At 33.4% G+C, this 12617-nt stretch overlaps 1 protein-coding gene across 1 annotated transcript in view; it reads right to left on the bottom strand.

Annotated features, from left to right (window-relative positions):
* SYCP1 (synaptonemal complex protein 1) overlaps positions 1-12617 on the bottom strand; it is an 81188-nt gene that overhangs the window by 14450 nt on the left and 54121 nt on the right. Inside the window, exons 22-27 of the mRNA XM_019730552.3 lie at positions 12142-12204; positions 11912-11974; positions 8717-8833; positions 8183-8293; positions 6959-7051; positions 5790-5864 (exon numbers count right to left, since the gene is read on the bottom strand). Of these exons, the coding sequence (XP_019586111.3) occupies positions 5790-5864; positions 6959-7051; positions 8183-8293; positions 8717-8833; positions 11912-11974; positions 12142-12204 (522 nt within the window). The remainder of the gene's footprint in view (positions 1-5789; positions 5865-6958; positions 7052-8182; positions 8294-8716; positions 8834-11911; positions 11975-12141; positions 12205-12617) is intronic.

Raw genomic sequence — 12617 nt, 5'->3', positions numbered from 1 at the left:
ATTTAAAATCAAAGGACAGATAAAGAGCTTCCAAGACAAGAAAAAGCTAAAGGAGTTCATCACCACCAAACCAGTATTACAAGGAATGTTAGAGGAACTTCTTTAAGATGGAAAAAAAAGATCAAAATTATGAATAATAAAATGACAATAATTACATATCTATCAACAATTACTTTTAATGTAAATGGATTAAATGCCCCAATCAAAAGACACAGAAGGGCTGAATGGGTAAGAAAACACAACCCTTACATATGCTGACTACAAGAGAATCACTTCAGATTGAAAGACACACAGAGAGTAAAGGGATGGAAAAAGATATTTCATGAAAACAAAAAATAAAAAAAAATTTTAAAATCTGGAGTAGCAATACTTATACCAGACAAAATTGACTTTAAAACAAAGGCTATAATAAAAGACAAAGAAGGACCCAATAATTCCACCTCTGAGCATTTATCCGAAGAAACCCAAAACTCTACTTCAAGGGGAACCGTACTTCCATATGTTCATTGCTTACAATGGCCAAGATGTGGAGGCAGCCTAGGAGTCCATTGATGGATGAATGAATAAAGAGTAGGTGATACATATATACACAATGGAATATTTCTCTGCAATGGAAGAGAATGAATGGGTTCTCGCCAATTGCAGCAGCATGGATGGACCTGAAGGGTATTGTGCTGAGTGAAGTATGTCAGACAGGGAAAAACAGGTGCAATGTGATTTTGCTTATACGTGGAATCTAAAGAACAAAATAAACAAACAAACAAAACAGAAACAAACTCATACATACAGAGAAAATTTTGATGGTTGCCAGATGCAAGGGGGGTTGGGAATGGGTGAAAAAGGCGTAGGGATTAAGAAGTACAGATTGGTTGCTACTGGGTAGCATGGGTATGTAGGGTACAGCATAAGGAATATAGTCAATAATGTTGTAATAACTACGTATGGTGTCAGAGGGGCACTAGATTTATTACAGTGATAGATGGGAAGGGTGTCAGATAAATAGGGGGACAGGGTGAAAAAGATGAAGGCATTAAGAAGTACAAACTGATAGTTACAAAACAGTCATGGGAATGTAAAGTAAAGCATAGGGAATATAGTCAACAATATGGTAATAACTATGTTTAGTGCCAGGTGGGTACTAGACTAGTCAGGGGATCACTTTGTCAATTATATAAATGTCTAACCACTATGCTGTACACCTGAAATTAATATAAAATAATATTGAATGTCAACTGTAATTGAAAAATTTTAAGAAGGGGTTGGGGTTGAGGGGAGTAAGGGGTTCAACTTTCCAGGTATACAACAAGTAAGTCATGGGGATGTAATATGCAGCATGGGGAATATAGTCAATAATATTGTGATAGCATAGTACCATGTCAGATGGTTGCTGGACTTATCATGGTGATCACTTCTTTAGGTATATAAGTGTTGAATAACTATTGTGTACACATGAAACTAATATAATATTGTATGTAGGCTATATTTTAATAAAAATCTTATTTTTAAAAAGAAATGGATAAATTCGTAAAACATACACCTACCAAAACTGAATCATGAGGAAATAGAAAATGTGAACAGACCAATAACAAGTAAGGAAAATTGGATTAAAAAATCTCCCAACAATAAAAGTCCACCACCTGATGAATTTACTGGTGAATTCTACCAAACATTTAAAGAAGAATTAATGCCAATCCTTTTCAAAACCTGCCAAAAAATTTGAGGAGGAAGGAACACTTCCAAATTCATTTTACAAGGCCAGCATTATCCTGTTACCAAAGCCAGAGAACGGCACTACAAGAAAAGAAAATTACAGGCCAATATCCTTGACAAAAATAGATGCACAAGTCCTCAACAAAATATTAGCAAACAGAATTCAACAGCACATTAAAAGGATCATATACCTCTAAGGTCAGTAACAAGACAAGAATGCCTACTCTCACCACTCTTATTCAACATAATACTGAAAGTCCCAGCCAGACAAATCAGGCAAGAAAAAGAAATAAAAGGCACCAGATTGGAAAGGAAGAGGTAAAACTGTCTCTATTTGCAAATGACATGATTTCCTATATAGAAAATCCTAAAGACATCTCCAAAAATCTGTTAGAACTGATAAACAAATCCAGCAAAGTTGCAGGATACAAAACTCACATACAAAAATCAGTAGCATTTCTATACACTAGCAATATTATCTGAAAAATAAATAAATGATCTTATTTACAACAGCATCAAAAACCATAACATACTTAGGAATAAATTAACCAAGGAAGTGAAAAATATCTACACTGCAAACTACAAGACATTAATGAAATAAATTAAAGAAGACATAAAAAATTGGAAAGGTATCCCGTGTTCATGGACTGGAAAATTAATATTGTTAAAATGTCTGTATTATCCAAAGCCATCTATAGAGTCAATGCAATCCCTATCAAGATTACATTAGCACGTTTTACACACGTTAAACAAAACTCCGTGGCCGGCCTGGTGGCTCAGGCGGTTAGAGCTCCATGCTCCTAACTCTGAAGGCTGCCGGTTCGATTCCCACGTGCCAGTGGGCTCTCAACCACAGGAAGATTTGCCAGTTCAATTCCTCGAGTCTCACACGGGATGGTGGGCAGCGCCCCCTGCAACTAAGATTGAACAGGGCACCTTGAGCTGAGCTGCCACTGAGCTCCTGGATGGCTCAGTTGGTTGGAGTGCATCCTCTCAACCACAAGGTTGCCGGTTTGACTCCCACAAGGGATGGTGGGCTGCGCCCCCTGCAACTAGCAATAGCAACTGGACCTGGAGCTGAGCTGCGCCCTCCACAACTAAGATTGAAAGGACAACAACTTGACTTGGAGAAAAAGTCCTGGAAGTACACACTGTTCCCCAATAAAGTCCTGTTCCCCTTCCCCAATAAAATCTTTTTTTAAAAAAATCCTAAAATTTATATGAAACCATAAAAGACCCCAAGTAGCCAAAACACTCCTGAGAAAGAACAAAGTGGGAAGTATCACACATCCTGATTTTAAGCTATTTTATAAAGTTACAGAAATAAAACCTATGGTAGTGGCATAAAAACAGACACATAGACCAATGGAACAGAATTGAGAGTCCAGAAATAAACCCATGCATATATGGTCAACTAATATTTGACAAGGGTGCCAAGAATACTCGATGGAGAAAAGGCAGTCTCTTCAATAAACGATGTTTGGAAAACTGAATATTCACATGTAAAAATGAAACAAGACCCCTATTTTACACCACTCACAAAAATGAACATGAAATGGGTTAAAGACTTAAATGTAAGACTGGAAACCCCAAAACTCCTAGAGGAAAACAGCTCCTTGACATGGGTCTTGGCAATCATTTTTTGGATATGACACCAAAATCAAAAATAAACAAGGGGGACTACATCAAACTAAAAAGCTCCTGCACACAAAAAAACAATCAACAAATGAAATGACATTCTAGAGAACAGGGGAAAATTGCAAATCATATATTTGATAAGGGGTTAATATCAAAAATATACAAAGAACCCAATAGCAAAAAAACCAAAAACCCAATTTTTAAAATGTGCAAAGGATCTGAATAGACATTTTTCCAAAGAAGTTATATAAATGGCAAACAGGTACATGTAAAGGTGCTCAAAATCACTAATTTTCAGGGATGCAAATCAAAACCACAATGAAATATCCCCTCACACCTATGAGAATGGCTGTCATCAAAAATACAAGAGATAACAAGTGCTGACAAGGATGAAAGGAACCCCAATGCAGTGCTCGTGGAACTGTAAACCGGTACAGCCACAATGGAAAACAGTATGGAGGGTCTCCAAAAACTTTTTTTAAAAAAACCATCATGGGATCCAGCAATTCCACTTCTGGGAATATATCCAAAGGAAACAAAAACACTAAATCAAAGAGCTATCTGTACATCCATATTCACAGCAACATTTTTTACAATAGCCAAAATAAGGGAATGACCTAAGTGTTTTTTATATATATGTATGTATGTATCGACACATACATACATAAACACACACACACACAAAATGGAATATTATTCAGCAATATTGAAAAGAGGAAATCCTGCCATTTGTGACAACATGGATGAACCTTGAGAGCATTATGCTAAGTGAAATAAATTAGAGAAAGGCAAATAATGTACAATCTCACTTATATGTGGAATTTTTAAAAAGCTATAGAAAAGGGATTAGATTTGTGATTAGAGTGGAGTAGGAGGATGGGGAATTGGATAGAGGTGGTCAAAAGGTACAAACTTCAAATTACAAGATAAATATGTCCTAGGGATGCAATGTATAATATCATGACTATAGTTAATTCTGTTGAATGGAATATCTGAAATTTGTTAAGACAGTAAATCCTAAGAATTCTTATCTCAAGGAAAAAAACAAATGTTTTCTTTTCCTTTTTTGTATCTATATGAGATGAAGAATGTTAACTAAACTTATTATGGTAATCATTTCATAATACATGTAAATCAAATCATTGTGCTATACACCTTAAACTTATACAGTGTTGTATGTCAATTATATATCAAGAAAACTGGAAAAAATTGTGAAAAATGAACTTCAGGAGTAGTCAAAGACAAGGAAGGATTCCTCTTCTACTGAAACAGTAGGATAAAGGCAAACATGTATGTTACTATTACAGGTAAAGAAAAGCCATTTAGTTATTCCTTTGAAAGACATTTACTGAAAACAGAAAATTTTTAAAAGCACTGTGCTAAGGGAAACAAAGACAAATAAAACATAATCCTAGCCCCTGAAGAACTTGAAATATAATGGGGGCACAGAGAGACATAACTATTTAATATAAGAACAAAGTGCTATGAGAATACTTATACACAGTAAGGTCACCTTTGCATGATGAAATATGTGTGAGATTTTTCCATAGGTGGAGAAAGGAATTAAATGAAGGAGACACAGTAAACAACTGCAAAGATGCCTTGAAATTGAAAGTGCATGTTATCTGGCTGTTGAACAGTGATTAAAAGAACAGGATTTGGAATCATACAAAATAGACCTAGGTTTGAATTCTAAGCATTTCTATTTTTTATTATGTGATCTTGATCTAAATAATCTAACCTCTGTAAAAATGAAGATGATAAGTATTGCTTATAGCATTGTTGTAAGGATTAAATTAGATTTAAGTAGGGAACTCAGCATACTGCCAATAATACAAAAAGAAATAAAAAGTGTTTGTCATTTTAAAGTATGAGTCAAATCACTTTGTAAATTGCAAACACTACAAAAACATAAGACATTGTTTTCTTCTGAAACATGAATAGCTAAAAAACATATCTAAATACATAAGCATTTTATTATGAGATAATATTTCTCAAATACTTATATCTGAAAGCACTGCTACTCCTAAAGTCTACCTATATTTATATGTGTATAATACCAGAGGTGCCAAAAAAAATGTATACAAGTGGACCCTTTAATCAATGTTGCTCAAGCAGTAGTTCGCCATCATCAGAAGTGTCTGGATGCTGATTGGTAACCACCTTGAGCACATCTTGTAATTGCAGAAGTCAAACGTGACTTGTATTCATCTTTTGTTATTGGTATACATTGAGTATTACAATTTTAATGCATTTTTTTGCATCCTCTGTATTTAAATAAGGCAATATGCTAAATACTTCTCAAAAAAAGCTAATGGGGGAGAAACTGTATTTTTAATCCCTAGTTATCCAAATGTTATTTTCTAATAAGACATGTTTATACAAACAAAAAGTTGCACCTAAACCTTACAATTAGTTATTTTATAATGCCACAAACCTACTTTTTTCTCTCTTTCTATTTCAAGTTGTTTCTTAAGAGACGAAAGTTCATTTTTTAGATTAGATAGTTCAATCTCCTAAAGAAAAAGAAACACGAAGTTTGAAAGTGCATATAAATGCGAACTAGTGGTTCAAATACATTGTTTTATAGAGAAAAAAGTTCACTCATAAAATATATACACTTTAAAAGCCTACTGATATGAAGGCTGCTAGTTAAACATAACTAAAGATTTAATCTATACAAATTTTTATATTATAGTTTGCTCTAAAGAAATATTTAACACTATGTAATTTCCTCCTCATCCTCTCCCAATCTATCCCATCCCTCCTCTCCCAATCTCATAATCAGAGCTCCAAAGTTATTTGTAACTTAGAGTTTATAACTTTTCACTTGAAAAAAAAAGAGTTCATTCTACCATTTCAAAAACTAAACTGGGGGCCGGCCCAGTGGCTCAGGCGGTTAGAGCTCCATGCTCCTAACTCAGAAGGCTGCCGGTTCGATTCCCACATGGACCAGTGGGCTTTCAACCTCAAGGCTGCTGGTTCAACTCCTCGAGTCCCACAAGGGATGGTGGGCTCCACCCCCTGCAACTAAGATTCAACACAGCACCTTGAGCTGAGCTGCCGCTGAGCTGCCGCTGAGCTGCTGCTGAGCTCACGGATGGCTCACTTGGTTGGAGCGCATCCTCTCAACCACAAGGTTGCTGGTTCGACTCCTGCAAGGGATGGTGGGCTGCACCCCCTGCAACTAGAAAGGGCAACTGGACCTGGAGCTGAGCTGCACCCTCTACAACTAAGACTGAAAGGACAACTTGTAAGACTGAAAGGACAACTTGCAGCTAAATGGCACCCTCCACAACTAAGATTGAAAGGACAACAACTTGACTTGGAAAAAAAAAAGCCTGGAAGTACACACTGTTCCCCAATAAAGTCCTGTTCCCCTTTCCCAAATAAATAAATAAATAAATAAATAAATAAATAAATAAATAAATAAATAAATAAATAAATATAAATACATTGGAAACCCACTTAACTAAAAGATCTGTAAGAGCACTTTAAGATCTCAGATTCTTTTATTCTATAGCTGAAAAATTATGGTTTTATTTAATATTATTCTTTAACATTGTTGACATGAAAATTGGCTTTTTGGGCTATTTGTTCTATATCTCACCAAAGATGCTTTTACTGCTGACTGTTCTTGTTCTTTATTCTTATAAAGTCCTAATTCTGAGTCTCTTTCTTCAACAATTTTATCATACTGGTGCTATATTAAACAGAAAAAAAACATTTTAAGAATATGAGAACCCAAATAGATGTTTTAATATGACTGGAATCCTTGAGCATTTAATATTTGAAGAAAATGATGTTTATGAATTCAGTAATATATATATTTGAGCATATTTTTCTAATTTTTCAATTACATAAACAATGAAATATAAAATAACTGTCTTGGACATAACCTATCATAAGAACAAGATGTAATTCTTTTTAATTGGAAACATTGAATTTCATACTTTTAAAAATAGGCTAGAAACACCAGGACCCCTTTGAAAACGGGATGATTCCATTTCTGGGGCAGGAAATACAAGATGAGTTGAACATTTTGTCATAACAGAAAGCAAGAAAGCTATCAGGCACTATAAGGGCAAGTCAAAAGAACTTGCCAGCCAGTTTGAAGAGGCTCTCACTGGCCAAAGACGAGACAATTTGAGTATCAGCATGGATAAAAACTGTATTGAATAGAGACATACCAAATATGTTTAAACCTATGAGTTCATAAACTTACTTTACAAGTTTTTTAAATCCTCATTGGTTATCTCATAATACTACATCCCAGCAACAATTTTTAAACATGAATAGGTTAAGTATAGCCCACCTTCTCTCCAAACCTTGATGGGAATAAGGCTTAATTCGCTAACAGAATCAGAATGATTACTTTAACACAACAATTAAAAATAGAGCACATTCGCAAACACAACAAACATTAAGCTTTTCATACATTTATTCCACTGATAAAAATTTATTTAGCCTCATCCATGTTAGACACATAGAGGACACAAATATTAACAGGAAACATATCCTACATATGTACTCAAATAAATATAAGGTGGAAAGTACTGTAAGAGTCTACTAGGAAAATTCAGATAGTGAGCACTTCCATCTATCATAGACGATAAAGGAGAGATTGCTGCAAAGAAATTACACCCAAGCTCAGCTTTGTGTGGTTAAGACTCAAACTTCGAGAAATGGGAGATCAAGGATATTCCAGCTATAATTAGTTGTTAGTGCACAGACAATAATTTTCTCTATCAAACCAGAATGCTATCTTAATGTCACCATTTTCATGCATAAGAATGGCTCCAATAAATTTCATTACACAAAAAGAAAAAATTACCTTATGTTTTTCCATAAGTGCTACCATTTCAGCTATTTTATGTTGACATCGTAAATCAATTTCTTTCTGTAATTTTACTGCTTCATCAGCTATTACTTTTGCTTTCTCAACCTATCAAATCAATTAAAAGTGTTTCTTAAAATTAATGCACAAAAAAATTAACTTAAATGTAGAGACCATCTGCTCTATTTATATAAAATGCAGAAATCAAACACCAGAAAATTTGGAAAGCCAAGTAGAAAATGCATTACTGTTTTGGTTTATTTTAGGGTACTCTATCAAGTAAGATGACAGTATAACACTATAATGATCATTTAATCTTTTCAAAATAACTATATATTAGTTAATACTCAAATACTTAGAATAACAAGGATACTTTCAGCTTCTATAAGAAACTAACTGTCCCTATTACAAATTTATTACATCTTTAAAAATCATAATTTAAAAATTAATAACTATTTTTCTCTTAAAATATTAATAAACAAATATAGAGTTTAGTATAACAAATTTTCAAACATATTTAGTTTCTCCTACCTCTCCCAAAAGATTTTCTTCTAGTGCCTTTTTGTCCTCAATTTCTTTTTGATAGCTGTCAGTCATTTCTTTACATTTTTGTTTCGCACCTTGTAGTTCTAACTCTAATTTACTGACCTTTGTGTAAAGAAAAAAACATGAACATTAGCAAATGCTGTGGATTTTCTGAAAATATCCTGTATTCATTTTGTGATTTTGTGAATCTTGAAAGATTATTTATTCATGGTTGGATCATTTTCCTTACATTTTTCATATGGTCAGATGTACTTATTTTTCACAAAATCTATCTTTTCCCCTAAAATACATATTTAGACTTGACAGGTAATGTTTAAAAAGCAGCTATATTTTAATTTTTATGAATTCCTTAACAATATTTAAATTATTCAGTCTCTGTTCAGTATGTTTTATTATAATAAGTAACTTCCATTTGGACAGAACACCCATGTGATTAAAAAAAAAGAAAGCTTATTTCCTTTTTTAAAAAAAGAATCTTTATTGAGGTATAACTAATATACAAAAAACTGCACATATTTAATTTATACAATTTGATGAGTTTGGACATATGCTTAATACACCCATGAAACCATCACCACAACCAAGGTAACAGACATATCCATCACCTCCAAAAGCTTCCTTTTGTCCCTTTGTTTTCTGTCATTAGAACACTTAACATGAGATGTACCCTCTTAATAAAACTTTATGTGCACAATCCATTATTGCTGACTACGGGTTCTATGCTGCACAGATCTCTAGAACCAATTTATCTCACATAACTGAAACCTTACACAAATTGAGGAACTCCCCATTTCTCCTTCCCCCCAACCCCTGGTCATCACCATTGTTATCTTTACTTCTATGAGTCTGACTATTTTAAGTACCTCATATATATGGAATCATGCATTACTTTTCCTTTTGTAACTGGCTTTTGCTGTTTAATTAGAAGTGTTCTTTATATATTCTAGATATTGGATCATTACCAAATATATGATTGGTGAATATTTTCTCCCGTTCTGTGGGTTGTCTTCTCAGTCTCTTGGTAGTGTCTTTCAATCAAGATAGTGAAAAGATTTCAATGCAATCTCTATCAAAATTCTAACTGCTTTTTTATCAGAAATGGAGAAGCTGTCTCAAAAAGACAAATATATTTTTCTACTTATATGAGGTACCTAGAGTAGTCAACTTCATATGCCAGAGAATGGTAGTTGCCAGGGACTGTGAGAAGGAGAGAATGGGGAGTTGTTTAATGGGTATAGAATTTCAATATTACTACTAGATGAAGAGAGTCCTGGGAATTGGTTACACAACAATGTAAAGGAACTATATAGTTAAAAAAAGGTTAAGATGTTATGTATATTTTACCACAATAAAAAATTTAAAAAGACTTGAACAGACACTTCAAAAAGGAAATGTACAAATGACTAGCTCATGAAAATCCGTTCAACACTATTATAAGAAATGAAAAATAAAACCACAATGGGACATCACTATACCTATAAGCAAGAACAGCTACATAATTTGCAGGGCTCAATGCAAAATGAAAAGAGGGGAGACACCTAATTTAAAAATTATTAAAAATTTCAAGATAACAACAACAGAGCAAGGCAGTTCCATGACTACACAGGTCTCATGCCCATGAAGCTGGGCTCTGCCCACAACAATGACTGAAATTAAAAAGACTGAGAACACCAGATGTGAGCGAGGATATGGACAGACCAAACCTCTCATTCATTGCTATGAGAAGTGTAAAATCACTTTGGAAAATGGTTTGGTTGTTTCTTATAAAACTAAACACATATCTACTCTATGACCCAGCAATTCTTTTCCTAGATTTGCTTAAGAGACATAAAAACATGTCCATTAAAAGTATTGCACAAGAATGTTCAGAGCAGCTTTATTCATAATGATTTAAAAAACTGGAAACAATTCAAATGTCCATTAACAGGAGACAAGGTAAACAAATTAGTTCTATTTATACAGTGGAATATGACTCAGCCGTAAAAAAGATTTGATACCTACAGGAACATGGATGAATCTTAGAATATGTTGAGCAAAATAACGCATATAACAAAAGAATATATTTGACATGATTACATTTAAATGAAGTTTTAAAATAGATAAACCAATGTATAGAGACAAAAAAGAACACTGGTTGTCTCTTGGGAACGGGTTTTAAACTGCAAAAGAACATGAGAAGAACAAAATGTGGTACATATATAGAATGGAATATTACTTGGCTGTACGTAAAGATGAAATACTGCCATTTGAAACATCATGGATGATCTTGGGAATATCATGCTAAGCAAAATAAGTTAGACAGATAAAGTCGAAAACCATATTATTTCACTCATGTGAAATATAAAGCTGAAAGCAACAAATGAACAACGTAAACAAACAATCAAAAACTCAACAACAGTTTAGTGGTTACCAGAGGATAAGGAGGGAGGAGAGGTGGTAGAAGAGAGTAGAGGGAGTCAAATATATGGTGATGGAAAGAGAACTGACTCTGGGTGAATACACAACGCAATATATAGATGATGTATTATACAGAATTGCACACTTGAAACATGTATTTTTACTAATCAATGTCACCCCAATAAATTTAATAAAAATTTTTAAAAAGGACAAGAGAAAACTTGCTGGCATGATGGAAATGATCCTATATCTTTATTGTTGTTACATGGTTGTAAAAACATTTATCAAAGCTCATCAAACTGTATACTTAAAATCATGCATCTTATTATATGTAAACTGTATCTCAAGGAATTGCGAATAAGATGACAAACCAAATATAGCCTTGACCATCATGAGTTTACACTCCAGGATTTTAATTTGTTTTCTACAAAGTCAATGGTTCTCAAACCCCTTGTGCAGCAGCATAGCCATATGGTGTTTTTAAAATGCAGAATCCAAGGCTCCATCCCAAACCTACTCAACCTCAATTTTCAATATATGGGTAAGGAATATGAATACACACACACACACACACACACACACACACACACACACACACACTTTTAAGCTGCTTAGATGATTTTAACACAGCTAAGTCACAAATGAGCATCTACTACAATTAAAAGGGTTGATTCCCACAACCTCAAAGATGATGTTAGAAAATAACTGCTACAATATAAAGGGTATAAAATTGCTAATTTCTCCTCTATTTACTTGTATTTTAAAAATAAAGATTCCAAATACCTTAATCTCATAAACATTCAGTTGCTTGCTTTCTGCTATACCCTTTTTCTTTAAGGTCTTATTCTGTAAAAAGTTAAAAATAAAGAATTATGTTTAGTACCAAAGTGATTCAAACTTGTACTGCCACCTGAATTAGACTAAAATTACTAAAAGAAAGGAAAGCATTATTTTCTAAAACTGTAGTGAAAAAAACATTTTTTTAATGCTTGATATTGAAAATCAACACATACCTCCTGTTGGAGTTCTTCGATATGCTTGCTTTTATTTTCAACTTGTTTCCTTAAATTGTTACACTAAAAAAAATAAGAAATTATCATTATTTTATTCAATGTTCCAGTCAAAATAAGTAATTTCAAACTAATAAAAATATTACATAAAATAACAGAGATCACTTCAAAAATCATGTTATTAAATACTCCAGTAATGTCTAAATTTATGTGAACAAGTACAAATTTTAATAAAGATTATCTCAATACAAATGTGAAATTCTGAATTCTTAATCTACTTAAAGAACATCTGAATTCAACTACTTTAAAAACAAAGTGCTATACACACATACACACACACACACACGGGGTGCCAATAAAATGTATATACATTTTAAGAAGGGAAAAGATTATTAAAATTATGCTGATGGTAACCCCTTTGAGCACTTCTTGTAATTGCAGAAGTCAAATGTGACTTGTAGGTATTCATCTTTTATTAT

This window comes from Rhinolophus sinicus, chromosome 7, assembly GCF_057876585.1.
Source record: "Rhinolophus sinicus isolate RSI-liver-muscle chromosome 7, RSI-T2T, whole genome shotgun sequence".
In the NCBI taxonomy this organism is placed as follows: domain Eukaryota; kingdom Metazoa; phylum Chordata; class Mammalia; order Chiroptera; family Rhinolophidae; genus Rhinolophus; species Rhinolophus sinicus.
The sequence above is the reverse complement of the archived record's forward strand: the minus strand, read 5'-3'. Positions and strand labels throughout refer to the sequence as shown.